Source organism: Phacochoerus africanus, chromosome 8 (assembly GCF_016906955.1).
Source record: "Phacochoerus africanus isolate WHEZ1 chromosome 8, ROS_Pafr_v1, whole genome shotgun sequence".
Taxonomy (NCBI): domain Eukaryota; kingdom Metazoa; phylum Chordata; class Mammalia; order Artiodactyla; family Suidae; genus Phacochoerus; species Phacochoerus africanus.
In genome coordinates this window covers 157,150,577-157,169,994 of record NC_062551.1, presented here as the reverse complement: position 1 = coordinate 157,169,994, position 19,418 = coordinate 157,150,577, and the positions used below count along the sequence as shown (strand labels likewise).

The 19,418-nt window shown below is 42.4% G+C and overlaps 1 protein-coding gene across 1 annotated transcript in view; it reads left to right on the top strand.

Annotated features, from left to right (window-relative positions):
* Nucleotides 1–314: 314 nt before the first annotated feature.
* The window catches only part of TTC4 (tetratricopeptide repeat domain 4), a 36,277-nt gene continuing 17,173 nt past the window's right edge, over nucleotides 315–19,418 (top strand). The window contains exons 1-5 of the mRNA XM_047788997.1: nucleotides 315–512; nucleotides 1,123–1,240; nucleotides 2,485–2,646; nucleotides 7,684–7,761; nucleotides 9,172–9,296. Coding sequence (XP_047644953.1) covers nucleotides 402–512; nucleotides 1,123–1,240; nucleotides 2,485–2,646; nucleotides 7,684–7,761; nucleotides 9,172–9,296 — 594 coding nt within the window. The 5' untranslated portion in view covers nucleotides 315–401. The remainder of the gene's footprint in view (nucleotides 513–1,122; nucleotides 1,241–2,484; nucleotides 2,647–7,683; nucleotides 7,762–9,171; nucleotides 9,297–19,418) is intronic.

Genomic DNA, 19,418 nt, shown 5'->3' with positions numbered 1-19,418 from the left:
AGGGATTATACCTGCTTTGTCCAGCACTGTACACCCAGCGACTAGAACAGCCCTGAAACACAGAAGGGGCTTAGGAATAGGTGCTGACTGACTGAATGAGTAAATGAAGTGATAGTATTGGGGGCCCTGGGCTCATCCACGACCCCAAAATTTTTCTTGAGGGCAGGGCAGCAGCATGACTGAGGGGTGGGACGGGCCAGCAACTTGCCCGGGGTTTGAGGATGGGGGGGCGGGGTAGAGTGGGAAGGGTGGAGTCGGGTCGGCCACGCCCCCAGCAGAGCGGAACGCGAGGCCAGCGGGCCGGCGCCGCCCGGAAGATTGAAGGAAGAGCACCCGCGCCGCCGGAAGTGGCCGAGTGGTTCTCAGCGCCTAGACCGTGGCGGTGGGACAGAGGAGCTGCCATGGAGCGCCCAGAGCTGGAGGCCAGTTCAGACGACGCTATGGACTCGTTTCTGGAAAAGTTTCAGAGCCAGCCTTACAGCGGCGGCTTCCACGAGGACCAATGGGAGGAGGTGGGTGGGCCCGGGGTCTCCGCGTGTGTGTGTGTGTGTGTGTGTGTGTCTCTTGGGGGCGGGGGGCGTCGTCAGAACTCCTGGGGCCTCCTCTGTCCCGAAGGTGCCTCCCTCACCACTTCTAGCGCTGCCGGAGGATAGATGGTTTCTACTTGAGTGTTAAAAATCGGCCTCTGCGTTTCCAGGGTCTTCTTAAGCTGCAAGTACATTTAGGCGTGCAGGTTTTGGGGTCAGACACCGGTGATTCTACTTACTGGCTGTTACTTACTTCACTTATCTGAGCCCGTCTCCTCATTTGTAAAATTCCCCTAACTCGAGCACCAATCCCTAGAGTTGCGGCGAAGCTAAAGTGAGAGGGTGGGGAAAGTGCCGGGCACATAAGTGCTCAGCTCATGATGATTATTACTGCTTTTGTAAGGATGTGAGAACTGAAGGATCTTTAGGGGTTTTCTACTCTCTTTTACAGGTAGGAAACTGAGGCCTGGCTAGGAAGAGATAGAGCCAATCATGATGATTTGCAAATCATGATAAGAAAACTTTGATGTAGGAACATGGAATTGGATCTATTCAGGAGGAAATCCTATTTGTACAGTTCATTCTTCTCTTCTAGGAATTTGAAAAGATCCCCCTATTTATGAAGAAAGCACCATCAGAAATTGATCCCAAAGAGAATCCTGACTTGGCTTGCCTTCAGTCAATTATTTTTGATGAAGAACGATCTCCAGAAGGTATCTTCAAAGACTCTAACATTTGTTTTGCTTCTCCATTAAATTGAGATAAAGCGTGAGTCAGAAAGGTTCTGATTGATAACAAGAAGTAGTTAGCCTAAGCTAATGTGTCACTATTATTGTGGATATACTTCTTTGGATACCTGCTAAACACTAGCCATTGGGGATTTGGGAGAAAGGTCATATCCCAATGGATGGACAAATCTTCCTAAAGAATCAGGACAGCTGTGTGTGATCAGGGCAAACCTAGCAATATTCTCGGAGCTGCTGGAACACCTGGTGCTGCCCAGGGAGATAGGAATGGGCTTTCAGTGGATTGAAAATTTGAACTGAATTGTAACAATTCTATAGGCTCTTGTCTAGGGTGATGAGGAATTTGCATTGCAGGAAATCAAACAACATACACAAAAGCAGAAGTGTAATTTCCCCCTATTTCTTCAGTAATTAAAAAAAAAAAAGTCCTATCTTCAAGAGCTAGCATGAGCATCTTTTTTCCTTTATGCTTCTTGTTCTTGGTAAGCACTTAATAATCTACACCTTGTAAACTATTTGGGATTGATTTTAGCATTAAGTACATGTGACTTAATGTTTCTCCATGTTGGGAGTTCCCAGTGCAGCACAGCGGAAAGGAATCTGTCTAGCAACTATGAGGTTGTGGGTTCGATCCCTGGCCTCGCTCAGTAGGTTAAGGATCCGGCGTTGCTATGGCTGTGGTATAGGCTGGCAGCTGTAGCTCTGATTGGACCTCTAGCCTGGGAACCTCCATATGCCACAGGTGTGGCCCTAAAAAGAAAAAAAAAATTTTTCTCTATGTTGATACCCAGTTTTACAGCATTCATTTTTGTTTTCTTGCCCTGTTGTTTTCTTCTGTTTGGTTTATCATATATCAACATTATTGCATGATTTAGAACCTTTTTTTTTTTGCCTTTTAGGACCACAGGTGCAGCATATGAAAGATCCCAGGCTAGGGATGGAATCAGAGCTGCAGCCGCCAGCATGTGCCACAGCCAGAACAACACAGGATCCAAACCTCGTCTGCAACATACACTGCAGCTCAAGGCAACGCCAGATCCTTAACCCACTGAGTGAGGCCAGGGATTGAACCTGCATCCTCAAGGATCCTAGTTGGGTTCATTACCACTGAGCCTCAATGGGAACTCCCTAGAATCTGTTTTTAATGAACCTTTAAAAAATAGGCTATAGTGATTATTTTTCCTCTCTCTCTCTTCTTTGTTTTTTTGCAGAACAGGCCAAAACCTATAAAGATGAGGGCAATGATTACTTTAAAGAAAAAGACTATAAGAAAGCTGTGATTTCTTACACGGAAGGATTAAAGAAGAAATGTGCAGACCCTGATTTGAATGCTGTTCTTTACACCAACCGGGCAGCAGCACAGTATTACCTGGGTAATTTATTCCATTATTTAGTGCTTTCTAAAAAATTAACTTATGATAAAAAGCATTACATGATAGCTAGTAGAGGGTTTGAGAATGTCAGTGGAAGAGGAGCTGCTTATCCCAGAAACCTAGGATAGTTGACTCTAGTTGAACTCTGATCTTCCAGGTAGACTTGGTGAAGAGGGAAACCAGGTAGATTGTATAGTTTTATTATCTGACCCAAATGAGTAACATCAAATACCTTAATACATGAGTTGGTATGATCTGAGATTTTTGAGCCCATGTGCTTCTAATTTCTCTCAAAAAGTTTTTTTCTGGCCTTTTACCCTCTTCTCAAAGATACTAGAAGAATGAAGGCAATAGAATTCTTTGTGTGAGAGAAACTATTAATCCAAGGGAGAATGTTTCAACGGGTATTCTGAGGAACTTTTTACGTAAAACGTATTCTTTGGACTAGTGAATGTGCAGTGTTGCTTCTTCATGGGAGATTTGCAGTGCACGTTATCATGTTAACACTGAGATAGCCTACAGCAGAGAACTGTACCCCGTGATTCTCAGGTTTTGTAAGTCCCTTTTCAAGTAACACTTAACATGCAGGACTGTTCTGCAGACATGACTTTGGGAAACATTGTGTGGCATGATTGCTGGTGACTGGTCTTGGTCACGTTAGACCCACGTTTCTTACCACAGCATTTAGAGAGGACCTGGAAATGACCTCAGGCGTGTCTGAGGGACTGGCAGAGAATAAGCCTTGCCGTCTAGCTAGGATAAGTCTGTTGGGACTCATCATCTTTGGAGCAGAGCTTCTCCTGAATCATCGTTTGCTCCAACTCTTTACTCCTTTAGCCTATTTCATTATAAAATTCTAAAACGTAAGAGTGGTAGAGAACTTTGTATGTTCTTTGAGCCAACCAGCACCCTCATTTTACATGGGCCCGGAGGGGGATCCTTTGGTTAGTGCCAAAACCTGTACTAGAAACCCAGTCTTGCAGCTTCTGGAGGAATACATTTTCTTCATTCTGCAAACTGAGTTTTTATTCTGTGCTGGGCGCTGGCATCGTAGAAATGAGTGAGACCTGACCTTTCCCTAAAGGAGTTTCATTCATTTACTTATTCAGTAAGTAACCATCAGGCATTTACTGTATGCCAGGCATTGCACCATGAACAAGAGCTACATAGTTCCTTTCCTTGGGGAACTTAAAATTGGTCACAGACAGGGCTAATCAGACCAGAGCACTTTTCAAGAAAAACCGTGTGCGCGCATGATACCAGAGCAGCAAATGCGTAATAATCAGACATTCCTTAAATGATGTTTTTTCTCTCTCTTGACCTCATAGCAGCTTTGTAAGGTAAGTGAGGTTAACAGCTTTATTCCTAGTTAGCAGAATAAGAAACTGGTAAAATGTAGTAGATGTGGTCAAATGAATTGTCTGAAGATACACAGTGCTAGGACTAGAATGCAGAATCTGGTTTGATTCAAAGTACACTAAACGGAAGACCCCTTTCGCCACACTTCTGGAGGTACCTGGCACTCTTGATTCCATAGTCCTGAGTACTTTCTAGCTTTCGTGCTATGGCTTGATAGCATTTGAGTTTCCCTCGGCTGGCTTAGAATTCATTTTTCTTAAGCTTGTTTAGTCATTTAGCCTGTGTTTCTTTGTTTCTCAGCTTTAAAAACGTGTTCTATGGAGTTCCCGTCATGGCGCAGCAGAAACAAATCTGACTAGGAACCGTGAGGTTGTAGGTTCAATCTCTGGCCTTGCTCAATGGGTTGGGGATCTGGTGTTTCTATGAGCTGTGGTGTAGGCCGGCAGCTACAACTCCAATTAGACCCCTAGCCTGGGAACCTCCATATGCCACAGGTGCTGCCCTAAAAAGACCAAAAAAAAAAAAAAAGTGTGTTCTATGTTCTTGTCCTTGTGGGCTTATGAGGGGGGAGGCAGTGGATGGGGTTGAAATGCATGTGTTCAGTCTATTGCCTTTAACCAAAATTTTTTGAATTTCTTTTATATGTATTTTTCCCATAGTTAAGATCATATTCTTCCAATCTTGTATTCAGTTCTTATCACTTAATTTTATAACATAAACAGTTTCACTTATTAAATTATTTGTGAATACTGTTTTTTTTTCTTTTCTTTTTTCCTTTTTTTTTTTTTTTTTTCCAGGGCTGCACCTTAAGCATATGGAAATTCCCAGGCTAGGGGTTGAATCTGAGCTGTATCTGCTACCTACACCACAGCTCACAGCTCTGCATTTTCCTTAACCCACTGGGGCCAAAGATCAAACCTGTGTCCCCATGGATGCTAGTCACGTTCATTACCCAAGCCACAGTGGGAACTCCATGAATGCTGTTTTGTTTTGTTTTTTGTCTTTTCTAGAGCCGCTCTCGAGGCATATGGAGGTTCCCAGGCTAGTGGTCAAATCGGAGCTGTGGCCGCCGCCTACACCAGAGCCACAGCAGCAACTCGGGATCCGAGCCGAGTCTGCGACCTACACCACAGCTTACAGCAATGCCAGATCCTTAACCCACTGAGCAAGGCCAGGGATTGAACCCGCAACCTCATGGTTCCTAGTTGGATTCGTTAACCACTGCGCCACGATGGGAACTCCAGTGAATGCTGTTTTAATAGATACATAACATACATCATATGGACAAATCAGTGTTTATACTATTTGCTTTACTATTCTGCTATTGTGTATATAACTGCTTTTAGGTTTAAGTAATGCAAAAATAAAGTTAGTGATAAAGTTTTTCCAATAATTCTGATTATTCTTTAGGCTAGAGCAGGGTTTGGCCAACTTTGGCTCATAGGCTACATCTAGATCCCTGGCCTCCTCTGAGCTAAAAGTGTTTTTTACATTTTTAAAGGATCGTAAAACAAAGAGTGTGTGACAGAACATATGTAGCCTGCAGAATCTTACTACATGGCACTTTAAGGAAAAATTTTGCTGACCCTGGGCTAGAGTTTTAGCAGTGAAGTTAATAGGAAAATACCAAACTGTTAGGTAATGTTTTCAGTATAAACGAGAAAGTGTAAGTGTGCCTCATGCTTCATAGTTTGGATAACCAGTATATATGATTGCAAACCTGTTTTAGATGCACTTAAATACATATATGTGTGGGCGTTCCCATCGTGGCGCAGTAGTTAATGAATCTGACTAGGAACTATGAGGTTGTGGGTTCGATCCCTGGCCTTGCTTAGTGGGTTGAGGACCCAGCGTTGCTGTGAGCTGTGGTGTAGGTCGCAGATGCGGCTTGGATCCCGTGTTGCTATGGCTCTGGCGTAGGCCTTTGGCTACAGCTCTGATTAGACCCCTAGCCTTGGAACCTCCATATGCCGCAGGAAGCGGCCCTAGAAAAGGCAAAAAAAAAAGTGTGCATATATGTATCCATATATTTAGATTGGTTTGTTTGTTTTATAAATATAGGCTTCTATTCATACTGACCCACCTCTTAAAACAATATAACACAGAAACCTGTCATGCCTTTTATTCATTTATTTATTTTTTGTCTTTTTGCCTTTTCTAGGGCCGCTTCCTGTGGCATATGGAGGTTCCCAGGCTAGGGGTCTAATCAGAGCTGTAGCCACCGGCCTATGCCAGAGCCGCAGCAACATGAGATCCGAGCAGCATCTGTGACTTACACCACAGCTCGCGGCAACGCTGGATCCTTAACCCACTGAGCAAGGCCAGGGATCGAACCCGCAACCTCATGGTTGCTGGTCGGATTCGTTAACCACTGTGCCATGACGACTCCTGTTATTCCTTTTACATATAGCTCTAGCTGACTCTTTTTATTATTTTTTTAATTTTTATTTATTTATTTATTTTTGTCTTTTTAGGGCCGCACCCAAGGCATATGGAGGTTCCCAGGCTAGGGGTCTAATCGGAGCTACAGCTGCCGACCTACACCAGAGCCACAGCAATGCCAGATCTGAGCCTTGTCTGCGACTACACCACACTTAACCCACTGAGCGAGGCCAGGGATCAAACCCACAGCCTCATTGTTCCTAGATGGATTCGTTTCCGCTGTGCCACAACGGGAACTCCTAGCTTACTCTTTTTAATAGCTGCATAGTATTCAATAGTATGGATTCACCGTAATTTAATCATTAGTCACTTGAGGATATGGTAGGTTATCTCTGACTTTTCATAACTAAAAGTAATGCTGCAGTTAACTATGCTTTTACATTTATCCTTGCACATTTTTGCAAGCATTTTTAGGATAAATGTTTTTTTCTTTTTAGGGCTGTAGGTGCAGCATATGGAAGTTCCCAGGCTGGAGGTTGAATCAGAGCTGCAGTTGCCAGCCTATGCCACAGCCACAGCCACACCAGATCTGAGCCTTGCCTGTGACCAACACCACAGCTCATGGCAATGCTGGATACTTCACTCACTGAGCAAGGCCAGGGATCGACTATTTGGGTTTGTTACCAATGAACCACAACAGGAACTCAGTAAGGATAAATTCTTAGAGGAGTGTTGTTGGGTCAAAGTGTATGCAAGAAGTTCATGCCAATTCGTCCTCTTGTTTACTCTTAGGGTGCCCTTTTTCCATATCTTCACCAGTATTGGACATTATCTTTTTTTTTTTCTTTTTTTTCTTTTTTGGCCACCCCATAGCATATGGAGTTCTGGGCTAGGGATCAGATCCAAGCCACAGTTGTGACAGTGCTACTGCGGATCATTTAACCCACTGTGCTGGGCTGAGGATCGAACCTTCATCCTGGTGCTGCAGAGATGCCACCGATCCTGTTGCACCACAGTGGGAACTCACTGAACATTATCTTTAAAATTTTTACCATTTTCATGTTAATTTTAATTTCTCTAATGATTAGTGATGTTGAGCATCTCCATGTCCTTACTAGTTTTTTGGTGGATTGCCTGATGTTACAAACATTTCTAAGGCTTTTTTTCTATAAACAGTTGCTCTGATTTATATTTCTCCAAGATTGTCAAGAGTGTTTTTGTTTCTGCACACAAAATTTTGGAAATAATTTGGCTCTCAAAACTTATTTTCTCTTTTACTAAATGATGTCTTACTAGGCAACTTTCGTTCTGCTCTCAATGATGTGACAGCTGCCAGAAAGCTAAAACCCTGCCACCTCAAAGCAATAGTAAGAGGTAAGTCTTGGAGAGCTATAGTCTGATTGTCATCACAGAAAAGCTGGCATGCCCTGCACCAGAAGTATTTCAATCTAATTACTGTGCTGTGATGCTAATGAAGTCACCTTATTTTCACAATTTTGATATTAAGTTCTTGGTTCTTATCAACAACATGCTATTTTTAAAAGAATTCCCCAGAGAATAACCCAATCATCTGTGTTTTAAAAATTTGTAGGGAAATGGGACCTCCTCCTTTTAAATTAATAAAGAATAAAATTAATTAAAATCAAGCAGTTCCAAAAAACCACATTCTATTTTTTTTTCCAGATTAGCTGATGTATAGGCCAGCTCCTCAAACTCTATGTTAATGTTAATAAGTTATGGGACTTTTGCTGGTAACTCTAATGCTGAGATGTTCCCAGATTATTTTTTCTACTGTAGTCTGACCTTTGTGTGTAATAATAGTGTTTTTATTGCTTTTATACTTCACCGTTTCTTTGAGATGCTCAAAGATGCTTTGTAAACTTTATTCATCACATATTAATCTCTACATTGCCATGGACCAACTTAAAACGCTTTATCAAAGTTATGCATCGTTAAGGATTCATGGTTGGGGGGTTTAAGTAGATCCATGACCTTCACTGTAGGAAAGACGGTACGAAACAGAGATGGGCAAGTGAATTGAGCATAGTCCTATGGAATTGGCCACAGGCTAGAAGTCTATACCTTGACAGAACTGTCAGCTTTACGTTACCATGTTATCTTGGCAAGACACCCACCCTGCCAGTTTGCCTGTCTCTGGAAGATGAAGTTGGATTCATTTGACATTTAAGCCTTTACAGATCTTAGATTTTTAAATTCTGTGGAAAGCCCAAAGAGGCTAACTGGAGGAAAAACACGATTTAAGGAGAGGCAGCTTGAACTGGTAGCCATCGGGAACAGTTTTAGGAGAGACCTAATGTCTTTGGTTTTGCCATTGCTTTTATGAAAGACCGAGGTGAATTCTGCTTTCTCTCTCCATTTAAAAAAAGTCATCTGAGATGGGCTTTATTCTCATTTATGGATAAGGAACCTGAAGGTCGGGGACACTCAGTCCTTTGTCTGCTGTTTCCTTGGTAAATGACAGCCAGATTTCCGGCCCAGATCTGTCTGATTCCAAAAACTATGTTCTTTGCCCCTAAGCTGTAGCTTTCCCTACTTTAAGGGTCCTTGATGTCAGAAAGGCTCACAGGCATTTTAAGCTGAATGGGCCCTAGAAATCTTTCTGATCTAAGGTGCAAGAAGTACTCTTCCTTGTCTGGGGAATGCACTGCAAGGGGCTCTATCATCCATTTTCCCTTCAAGGTACTGGCTGTGGCTGGTTGGGGGCGGGGGTTGGTTCTCTCCATGCATGTTGTCCAAGGATACTAAGGGTGCTGGCTTCTACAGGTGCCCTGTGTCATCTGGAACTGAAAAACTATGGTGAAGCTGTGAACTGGTGTGATGAGGGGCTGCAGATAGATGCAACAGAGAAGAAGCTTCTGGAAATGAGGGCAAAAGCAGACAAGTTGAAGGTTGGTGGCAAAATTAGTAGTCACTTGGTATTTGTTAATTAACATTAATTAATTAGCACAGCCTAGGTCACATCTTGGATCATTGTAAACTTTTTCTTCTTTAAAACACAACCCTTTGTTTGCATTCTGGCGCAGCAGAAATGAATCCAACTAGTATCCACGAGCATGCAGGTTCAATCCCTGGCCTCGTTCAGTGGGTTAAGGATCTGGTGATGGCGTGAGCTGTGACGTAGGTTGCAGGCATGGCTCGGATCTGGCGTTGCTGTAGCTGTGGTGTAGGCCAGTGGCTACAGCTCCGATTAGACCCCTAGCCTGGGAGTCTCTGTATGCCTCTGGTGCGGCCCTAAAAGGACAAAAGACAAAAAAAAAATTTTTTTTTTTTTACTTAAATGACTCCATCTAAACCATGCACAGTCATATAAGGAAGCACTGTTCTAAGTAGTGAGGTAGCTGAAGCACAGAGAGCTCAGGAAGTTTCCTAAGTCACACAGTTGGTGAAGCTGGGCTTCGAAGTCAAGCAGTCTGGCTCCAGAGTCCATACTGTTGGTCCCTGTGCAGTACTGCCTCACATGCCTTTTCAGTACAAATCCAGAACTAGACCTAAGTTCTGATTCTTGGTCTGGGTCCCTCATCACTGCTTACACTGTGGAATGGAAGCCTAGGAGCCTAGTGCTGGCCCTATATGGGGATAAGGGATCAGTTTTCTTCAGAAGTCACTCTGGTCACATGAAATGGTAGAAAAAGTAGATATGTGCACACCCACATGGATAGAATTCTGAGCCTAGGTGAGGGGATATGGGCTAGAATTTGTAAAAGGAGAGAATGTCTAGAGGGCTCCTGTGGGAAGCCATCACCAGGCTTAGCCACAGAAAAACCCTATTGGACCTAAATGAAAGCTTCTAGGCCCTGCAGCACAGGCATAATTAAAGGGAGATTTCAGGGCTCAAAAGCCCGACATTAGGTATAGGTGACATTGCTTGCTGTGTATCAGGATTATTCCGCTTTTATCCGAGTATAAATTGATTCTGGATTCCCATGTGTTTGGTATATGTAAGCAGTAGACCTCATGTGCTTATGTTAATATCAGACAAAATAGATTTCAAGGCAGTGAGCATTACCAGAGATCAAGCAGGATCTTGATTAAAGGGTCAGTTTAATCAGAGTATTTAACAGTTCTAAATATGTATGTACCTAATAGCAGAACTTCAAAATGCATGAAGCAAAAAATTGACAACTCAAAGAAGGAAGAGACAAATGTACAAATAGGTGGAGCTGTCAACATCCCTCTCTCAGAGTAATTGATAGAATTGAAACCGTAAAGTGTGTTTCAGGACTTAGTAAAGTGTAGGTTCTTCTGTCTCTGCACAGAAGGAATTCAGCGAGAGGCAGAGAGACAGATAAGGAAAGAGTTTACTAGCATAGGACCCCTGTGAGATTTATAAGCAGGTGGGCCAGAGGGTTCCACGCTGAGCACGTGGTGGGCTACAGTTGTATAATCGAAGGAGAAGTGGGGACCTCTTCCTCAGTCTTGAGTAGATGTCAGACTTCCACCGTCAGCTCCTCCTCCACATCGGGCAGGAGAGTTTTCTTCTCCCTACACGGTCAGGGTGGGATTGTCATGGTGCAGTGGAAATGAGCAAAAAGGTGGTAACATAGGCTAGAATACGGTCAGTCGCCACAGGTTTTATTGTGTTGCCTTTCCTTATAGTTTTGTTTTAGTGTGTGTGGAGGAGTGTGTCCTTGGAGTCACTAACTTACTGACCTCACTGGGCAGGATGTGGGTCTCCTTCCATTGTGTTATTGTTTGGGGGTATGCCTAGTGCTTCTACTGCAAGGTTTTTGTGGCTAAGCAAGCCTGCCTAGTTGTTAAGTAAATCTGCTTTCTTGAGTGATCATTACCTTACAGGGGTCTCCCATACTTCCTTTTCTTGCAGTCTCCTGGTGAGATTAACCATTTAATCACCTGCTTTATCCCTTTACTCTATCCCTATCAGAATAAGTAGGTGAAGACTCAGTAGAGAGGTGATGTCTGCAAAAATGGCCAACTAAAGACCTGCAAAAATTTCTCCATAAAGTCAATGGAAAACCAGCGAAAAAATAGTAGAATCAGCTTTCTCATAACCCTGAAATGAACTGAAGATTTGCAATAATTTGAGGAATGTTTATTCAAGAAGATTGGCTGAGGAGCCTGTTGTGGCTCAGTGGAGATGAGTCCAACTAATACCCATGAGGATGTGGGTTAGCTCTCTGGCCTCACTCAGTGGGTTAAAAAGATCTGGTATTGATGCGAGCTGTGGTGTGGGTTGTAGACCTGGTGCAGATCTCACTTTGCTGTGGCCGTGCTGCACCTTTGGCCCTGGGGAAAGAAAAAAAAAAAAGATGCCTGACCCTCCATAAGAACAGCAAGCTTTATGCCATTTTAACTTGCCCTATTCCTGTCTCCCCCCACCCCCACTCTGCTACGGGTTCCATAGTAGCTGGATGAAAGCCAGCAGCCCACAATCATGGGGAAAATGAGCACCCTGGCAGCCACCAGAGGAAGCAGAACAGGATTGGAGCTCCTTCACAGTCCAGTTCCCAGAGAACTGTCATCATTTGATCGTCTAGAAAACCCCACTTACAAACTTTTTATTTGACCATCTTGGAACTATCCCAGTTGAAAAGCTTTTTCACAAAGGGTTGGGGTGGAAAGCATTTGTTAAAAACAATTTGAAGCTATTATTTAAGATTGCATCTGCCTGAAGCAGTGGAAAATAGTTGAAAATATAGGTTTACCAGAAAACTTAAACGGAAAAACTAGGGAACGAGATTCTATAGGGGCTTTGAAAACCTCCAGCATATTTCTGGGAATCTAGGTCATATATATGTGCTCTGACTATGCTTGTGTTCACTAAAGATCTAAGATGATCCTGAGTTCTTACTCTGGCTGATTTGGAAACTCTCTGTAAGCAGGAAGTGAAGGCTAAGGCTGGATTGTTAACTGCTGGAGTGTTTTTTTTTTTTTTGCCACATCTGCAGCATATGGAAGTTCCCAGGCTAGGGGTCAGATCAGAGCTGCAGCTGCTGGCCTAACAGCCATAGCAACACTGGATTCTTAACCCACTAAGCGAGGCCAGGGATCAAACCCCATCCTCACAGATACTAGTTGGGTTTGTAACCTGCTGAACTATGACAGGAACTTGCTGGAATGATTGTTGAAGGCTTGTCAAAAAGCCTGCATGCGGAGCCCTTTGGTAAAGACAGGCAGACTTTTTGGCTTCAGGCATTTAGGGAAGACTGACTACTAAGCTAACTGATTGGAGTCTTTAGTAGTCACATACAACAGATTACAAGAATCAACTCAGGAAAACCACTAAACAGCAACAACAAACACTGGGGAGATAAGAGAATGCTTTTCAAAGCTGCTACATTATGTTATTTTAAATGTCCAGTTTTCAACAAAAAAATCACAAGATATGTAAATAATTAAGAATGTGATTTCATAGAGACAGCAGTGGGTGATGGCTAAAAGCGAGATCTTAATTCTCTGCTCAGGAATTGAACTTGGATAGCCTGGATGAAAACCAGAAATCCTATCCACTAGACTAGCTAGAGGCTGAAAGCAGAGTTGCCCTGATTCTTGCCCCCTTTGAAAACAAGAATGCTTCAAGGAGGCAAAGACTGTAAAAACAGGTAGAAAGTTTATTGGTAGAAACACAGTACAACATGTGGGAGCGCACAGAGAAGTCGTCTCTTTATCTAAGGCAGAAATAAAGCAGTAACCCACAGCCACAGGAGTGAGGGTGTGGGCATCCGCCTCAATGAGGAGCATGCCAGAGGGAGACTTAAGCGCTTATATGGGGAAGTCTTTCTTTCTGGGTCTTCAGCTTCCTTTAGTCGGTTGTCTTGCTTTCTTTTACACCTGACCAGACCCAGGGCCCTTCCCTGATCTGCGTGTGCATCTTTTGGCCAAGATGGATTCCACAGCAAAACATGGCAGGATGGTTATCCAGACTTCTTATGGCTTGGCACCTCTTCCCTTTCTTTCTTTCTTTCTTTTTTTTTTTTGTCTTTTTGCTATTTCTTGGGCCGCTCCCGCGGCACATGGAGGTTCCCAGGCTAGGGGTTGAATCGGAGCTGTAGTCACCGACCTACGCCAGAGCCACAGCAACGCAGGATCCGAGCCGCGTCTGCGACCTACACCACAGCCGGATCCTTAACCCACTGAGCAAGGGCGGGGACCGAACCCGCAACCTCATGGTTCCTAGTCGGGTTCGTTAACCACTGCGCCACGACGGGAACTCCACCTCTTCCCTTTCTGACCCAGAGGGTCTCTCTGCACGTGTGTAGTTGGGGTCTCCTTGTTCCTGAGGATGGATGGTATGGGACCTCTTTGTTCTTCCGTCCCAGCAGGGCTCAGCCCCTCTTTTGAACCTGTCATTACAACTGTCTAACAAGTTCACAGGAGACAAGTACCAGTGATTTGCCTTGTGCCTGTTGTTATTTCTATCTCGAAGTATAGATAGATGGCTGGTTGTAAACATTTATCCCAGAGCCTACCTATCTCCTTTCTCAGGAAGTGTAACTAAGAGGCTAGTTGCACCTCCCACCTGCCTCAAGAAGTGTAAATAAGAGGCTAGTTGCGAATGTCTATCCTGGAGCCCATCTACCTACTGCCTTGAAAGTATGGGTCATACCCAGGAAATAAAAATCAACAGAAACTTCCTGAGGAAGTCCAGGTGTGGGACTTAAAATACAAAGACATGGAGTTCCTGTTGTGGCTCAGTGGGTTAAGAACCCACCGTGGTGTTCATGAGGATGCAGGTTTGATCCCTACCCTCACTCAGTGTTTAATGATCTGGCGTTGCCGCAGGTTGTGGCATAGGTCGCAAATGCAGCTTGGATCTGGCATGGCTATGGCTATGGTGTAGGCTGGCAGCTGCAGCTCTAATTTGATCTCTTGCCTGGGAATTTCCAAATGCCACAGGTGTAACTCTAAAAAGAAAAAAGAAAAAACAAAAAACACAAAGACTTTACTATTTAAAATGTTCTAAGAACTGTTGACTGAAAAAAAAAAAGAGCACAACCTAGAACTTGGGAATTAAGTTTTATTCAACAGACTTACTGAGGACTTAAGCCTGGGATACAGCCACTCAGATCAAAGGACTGTTCTGAAGAGGTAAGGGAGAAGCAAGGATTTAGGAGTTTTTGAAAATAAAAGACAAGAAAACATGTGGTTGGACATCAAAAAATCACTGCTAATTAAAGAAATAGACATCTCAAGTTAATGAATATAGTGCTTTTCTGTGTATGAGAGGATACAAGAGTCTGGCCCTATTGAAATTATTCCTTTGATATGCACCTTAACTGTAGGATCAGTATCCTGTTTTTCTCCCTCCTCAGTGTCCTTCAGGGTGCACCATCAGGGTGGCTGCAGTAGCTGCTGGCTTTATGACTGCAACATCCTTTGTTTGCTAAAATGGCAGGTTACATTCTTTGTCTACACCACTTCCTCTTGGTTATAAATTTAACCCATGGTTGGAAAGTATTTCGTGGCCAGTTTTATCCTATAGGACAAAGGAAGGCTTATTCCTAGAACAGGCCACTCAGGGCACTAATTTTTGGATCAGGACCAGTTGATGATCTAAAATTCTCTGGATTGCCTGTTTTACTAGTCTGTTACCCAGGAAACGTTTTCACTTATGTCTTCTTCCCACATCTAGGGTTACAATTATTCTATGTGGAGTTAAATATTTGATCCACTGCTTCAAGATGTTTAGCCGTCGTTAATTTTGTCAGAATCATGGCTACAATAGGGTAGTGCAAGAGACGACAATCTTCTAAAACAGACAGGATGTAAGTAATACAGGCAGTAGCATTAATGGAGTCATAGTGCAGCAAAGAGAGGTACGGGGTACAAATAACTTGAAAACAATGAGAGAGCAAATAAAAACAGTGGTTAGTGTAACTAGTTGTAATCTGGTCATGATAAGCCAGCAAGTTCCCAGGGGAGCCAGCTATAGAAGCCAAATTCTGGAGGGATCAAGCAGAGAGAAAAAATAAATGTTTCGTCTTTGTTTACGAAGGTATACTTTTTCTATGTGCTGTAGGTCATAGTTACCATAAGAGAAAAGGTTTTCTGGAACACAAAGATTAAAAGCCAGTATACTTCAGGAGTTCCTGCTGTGGTGCAGTGGGTGGAAGAATCTGACTTGCAGAGGCTTGGGTTGCTGCAGAGGTGCAGGTTCAATCCTGGCCCAGCGCAGTGGGTTAAAGGATCCAGCACCTGGGAACTTACATATGTCACGGGTGCAGCCATTAAAAAAAAAACCAAAAACCAGCCAGTATATTTCAGAAAAGAGTCATGAAGTTAGAAGTCATATTTATCAAAGTTCACTCAGTAGCATGTAATTAATTCCTATTGATCTAGATGAAGTCCTCACGTTTTCCTTTATTGTTTTGTAATTTCTTACCCAGTTCGGTGGTAAGTTACCAGAAGTTTATATTTGTCAGAGTCCCTTTTATGAATCTTCTTGGAGATCTTCATTTTATAAAAGCATCAAAGTAAAACAGCGATTGTCTATGAATGACAAAAGTCTTAAAATGGCATGGTTAAAGATCTGAGTATAATGAAATTGACAAGAAACTTGGTTATTTCTTTGACATACAACATTTTAAGATAATAATTAGCTTAACATTAAACCAGGACATATCAGACTTTATTTTTATTTTTATTTTTAATATTTTTGGCTGCACCTATGGCATATGGAAGTTCCTGGGCCAGGGATTGAATCCCAGCTGTAGGTGCAACCTACGCCATAGCTGTGGCAACAGCAGATCCTTAACCCACTGCACTGGGCTGGGGATCGAACTGTGCTGCCACAGAGACAATGCTGGATCCTTAACTCAGGAACTCCATATATCAGATTTTTCGGAATGCTGTATAAATTTTGGAATATCTATATGAATGACATTTACTCATGCAGTCTAAGAAGGTTTATCTCCAGTCACTTGACAATGTTTTTCAAGTAACTGAATTTACCAAATAAACCTAATTAGTTTAATATTCCTCTTAGATGCCTCAGGGTTCCTTTGAAACTTCCCGGAGTTAGCTGAGGGTCAAAAGAACTTCAATTAGAATTTGATATTTGGGAATTTTGTCAAAAAATATCAAAAAGTTTTCAAAATTCTTGGTCAAATAGAATCATGAGTCACTGTGAAATAATACTTGACCAAAGTGACAGACTTCCAGAAAGCAAATGTAGATCACTTAAAGGCAAAGAAACTCATACAATCTGTTATCAAAAGCAGTATTCCAAGAAAACTTTTGTTTTCTTTTTTTGTCTTTTTAGGGCAACACCATGGCATACGGAAGTTCCCCAGCTAGGGGTCAAATTGGAGCTCTAGCCACCGGCCTATGCCACAGCCACATCAGATCCAAGCTGTGTCTGCAACCTACACTACAGCTCACGGCAATACTGGATCCTTAACCCACTGAGCAAGGCCAGAGATTGAACCTGTGTCCTCATGGATATTAGTTGGGTTCTTTAACTGCTGAGCCACGGCCAAAACTTTGTTTTCTATTAAACTAGTTTATTCCTTATTTTTCCATCTAGAAACAGTAAGCTCTAGGACAAAATCACATGTTCCCCTTAAAGTGTATTTCAATTCCTCATACTTTATTTTGCTGAAAACATAACCTTTAAAAACCTCAATCTCTAGCAAAAGCCAGCAAGCAGCAAGTAACTGTGAACTGTTTGTCATACTAGCATTTCCTAATAGGCAAGTTTAGGAATATTCTAAAACCCATAGGAACATACATCTTCACATAGCATAATTTCTTTCCTCAGTGTGGTACAAGATGTGTCTAAAAAAGCCAAACATCTTTAGTTCCCCTCTTGTAAGGAGACAAAAGTAGGTAAATTTAGACCTGTTTAGCAATTAATGTTCCAGTATTTTATCTTATTTGAAATGATCTGGATATTCAGTGAATTTCCATCATTTAACTTAGCAAAACTCAAGTCACTAGAGAAACTTTTTTAGGTAAGCATATCCCAAACATAATTGTTCCTAAAGAGTTCACCTACTCTTATCGCATTTACCTTTCCTTTATAACTTGTGAAAATATCGTCATAGTATGGATGAAGAATGTCACCTGCCATATCAGTAAACAAAAGATGTTGCAGCTTTTTTGGGGGAGGGGGAGGGACAGGATACTGGCCCTAAATGGTTGTTTTGTTTTGTTTTGTCTTTTAGGGCCATGCCTATGGCATATGGAAGTTCTCAGGCTAGGGGTTGAATTGGAGCTGCAGCTGCCAGCCTACACCACAGCTCATGGCAGTGCTGGATCCTTAACCCACTGAGCGAGGCCAGGGGTTGAACCCACGTCCTCACAGACAGTAGTTGGGTTCATTTTCTGCTGAGCCACAAAGGAAACTCCATGGCCCTAAATAGTTAGATGCATATCAAAGGAATGATTTCAGTGAGCCTAGACTCTTGAGTCTTCCCATACATAGGAAAGCTCTAAATTCATTAACTCACATTGTCTGTTTTTATTTAACAATATTTTGTGGTTCTGACTACTTGTTTGTTGTTTTTGCAAACTCCTAAATATCCTGTTCCTCCTTTATTTATCTCTTCAGAGCTTTCCCTCAGAGCCATCTGAGAGATTGCCTCCCCAGGCTTAAGTCCTCAGCAAGTCCTCTGTGTAAAACATAATTCTCAACTTTTAGGTTGTACCATTTTTCTTCTGTTGACAATACCAAGTTAATTTCTTGCCAGCAAGCTCTGCAACAGAAACAACATGAACTTGGGTTAACCTAGGTACAATCTAAGTACAATCAAGTGCATTGAAGTTCCCTGGTGGCCTATCAGTTAGGGATTAGGTGTTGTCAGTGCAGTGCTGTGGGTTCAACCCCTGGCCTGGGAATTTCGGCATACTATGGCCGCAACAAAAAATAAATAAAAAAGACAGATATGTTTATACTGCATGTTTAAGCCAGCTTTAATACCAGATACTAATTGGATACTGAATATTTGCTAGATCATGTGAACCTGAAATTTGTTCTGGCCAGTTTACTTTGTATTTAGAAATATTTAATTTGTAAGTGCTTACTTTTAAGTCAATTAAATGGAGCTCTTTTATAAATTTAATTTTGATAATATATATACCACCAACTAAAACTCAGGATCATCAACCAATAATTGAGAGATCTGGGAAGCAAGAGGACTCACCCAAATTTGAACCCTCTGAGACAAACAGGCACAAGAGGCCTCTGCTGGTACTAAGGCTCTGGCTCCTTGTAGAGTTCAGACAGAGAGAAGTCTGCTCTTGGTCCCTTTATGGTTACCAGAATTGTTGACTGAGGGAAAAAAGCACAACTTAAAGAGTTGAGAATTGTATTTTTTTCTGCTGACTTACTGAGGACTTAGGCCTGGAATACAGCTTGTCAGATAGTTCTGAGGGACTGATCAAAGAGGCAAGGGAGGAGCTAAGGTATATGGGAATTTTTGCAAAACAAACAAAATATGTACTTGAACATCAAAAGGTTACTTATAATTAAAGCAACAGATATCTCAAGTTAAAGATTTCAGTGATTTTCTTTGTATGTAAAGAGTCTGGGATTATTGAAATTATTCCTTTGATAACAGCATGGCAAATATCTAGAGCCAGTATCCTATTTTTCTCCATCCTGAATTCCCTCAGGGTCCATTGTCAAGGGTGCCTGCAGTGGCTGATGGCTTGATATGGGTACCCTGTTTTTCTCCATCCTGAGTTTCCCTCAGGGAGCACCACTGGGGGTGGCTGCGGTAGCTGATGGCTTTATGGCTGCAGCGTCTTTTGTTCACTGAAATGGCAGATGACATTCTTTGTCTACAAAGGAACATTCTTTCATCCAACAATGAAAGGAAACAATGCCTAAAGAACTTTAAAAAGACATAACAAGAACAGTGTCTCATCAAATAGGGAATATCAATAAAGAAAAATGAACAAATGAATTAAAAAATTCACTAAGGGGCTCAAGAGTAGAACTTTGAAGATAGGTCAACGGTAATTAGTCTGAGGAATAGAAAGAAAAAAGAACAGAGAAAGGTGGAAAGTGGGAGACCTGTGGTATGCTGTCAAGCATATCATAGGCATAA